The 1773-nt window shown below is 63.5% G+C and overlaps 1 protein-coding gene across 1 annotated transcript in view; it reads right to left on the bottom strand.

The window, feature by feature from the left end:
• Window positions 1–1530, bottom strand: part of WWP2 (WW domain containing E3 ubiquitin protein ligase 2) — a 31459-nt gene extending 29929 nt beyond the window's left edge. The window contains exon 1 of the mRNA XM_017741359.1: window positions 63–1530. Coding sequence (XP_017596848.1) covers window positions 63–132 — 70 coding nt within the window. The 5' untranslated portion in view covers window positions 133–1530. The remainder of the gene's footprint in view (window positions 1–62) is intronic.
• Between the last annotated feature and the right edge of the window lie 243 nt (window positions 1531–1773).

Genomic DNA, 1773 nt, shown 5'->3' with positions numbered 1-1773 from the left:
GGCGTGGCACACACAACACCCGTTCCTGGCAGGGGGAATCCCGGCGAGGCAGCGGGACCCACCTTTCACGGAGAGCGGGGACTTCTCGCAGGGCGGCCCGGCCCTGGCCCTGCTGGAGCTGGCAGCGGCCATGGGATCACCCCCGGCTGGAAGCAGAGAGAGGAGACACCTCAGCACCGCTCCCACGGCGCCCAGGGAGTCCAAACACAGCCCGATGCTGCTGCGAGTGCCCGGCACGGCAAGGACACGGGGAAAGGGTTGGGCAACCCCCGGGAAACACAGGCTCCCTCTCCTAATAAACCAGCTCTGCACCACAGACAACGCTGCGTCCCTGGGAGAGCAACCCCTGCACGGCACCGCTGCTAGCCGAGCTGGGCAGTGCCACCTCCAGACACCCCTCTGGGCACCTGAAGCTCCCCTGACCCACAGGTCAGTGCTGATGGGGGACAGAGCAGCCACCAAAGCCTTGCCCTGTGGGACACTGACTCGTGAGCCCACACATCACCAACAAGATGGCAAGGACATGGCAGTGGCACAGGCTGGACAAAAGCTGGTCACAGCACGGGGCAGTGGCCACATCCCTCAAGGGAAGCCCTGGTCTCACTATGGTACCAAATCCACAGAATCACTGAGGTTGGGAAAGGCCTCCAAGACCATCGTGTCACCCCCCCAGACAGGAAGGACACACTGTGACACCAGGCAGGGTGGCAGGACACGTGGCTGGGGCCTCTGCCCAAATCAGCGACCACAGAGCGGAGGGATGAGGTCACACATCACACAGGAGCACGAGACGCTGCGTCTGGGACCACGGAGTCAGCCATGGGCTTGCTCCAGCCTCCTCCCCACCATTCCCAGGAGCTGGAGAGGACAGGGGCCAAGGTCATGGCCCAGCCCCTAAGCCAAGAACTGCCCAGCCAGGACCAGGGCACTGCCAACCTCCCCCTCTCTGATCAGGGGAAGCAGGAAAAGGGAGGAAGCAGCTCCAGCCCCTCTCCCTGTGCAGGAGCCTCTTCTCTGCTCTCTCTTTACATCCTCCTTAAACTGTACCGAGCTCCAACCCATGGCAGATTCCCTGTGAAATCCCTTCTCCCAGGGTCTCTGCTCTCCGTGCCAGCACGGCAAACCTGCCTGGCACCCCAGGGCTTGGCTGTGTCTCATACAGCCCCCACCTCTGCCTGGAAATCCCCGTTTGGCACTGTCCAACCACTGTTCTGGCTCCATCCAACAACAGCCGGGGCTCCTGGACACATCCCAACCTCCTGTCCCTCACCATGAGGGGCTACTCACCACACTCACACAGTGACTCCCATTCCAATTATCCCGGCCCGCAGATCACCCCGACCTTCCCTGAGGATATCGCATACTCCTCCTCCTCATGTCCCCAGCTCCACATCACATGGATTCCATCGGGGCCGTGCCCCTCCAGTGCTAGGCCGTGCCCAGCCCTGTTCCGCCTGGGCTGTCGCCATCCTTCTTCTTTCAAACCCTGACTCTTCCCCATTTCCTCTTTTCACCATTTCTCCGTCACTCGCTCTGACATCGCCGGCCACGCCAAGCACCCCTGACCCGCAGAAACCCCTCGGTGTCCAGTGCCGCTCCCCGGGCACAGCTTTGCTGTCCCCGGGCTGTTCCCGCTCCGCACACCCCCACAGCCCCTCAGCCGAGCGGGGCCATGACCGGCCCGGGCCGGGCCCGGGGCGCTCCCGCACCCCACACATGGGGAATCCCCCTTGATAAGGCCGAGGCCTCCCTTCCCTCCCCGGCTTCCCGTTT

Source organism: Corvus brachyrhynchos, unplaced genomic scaffold (genome assembly GCF_000691975.1).
Source record: "Corvus brachyrhynchos isolate BGI_N302 unplaced genomic scaffold, ASM69197v1 scaffold365, whole genome shotgun sequence".
NCBI classification, from domain to species: Eukaryota; Metazoa; Chordata; class Aves; order Passeriformes; family Corvidae; genus Corvus; species Corvus brachyrhynchos.
The sequence above is the reverse complement of the archived record's forward strand: the minus strand, read 5'-3'. Positions and strand labels throughout refer to the sequence as shown.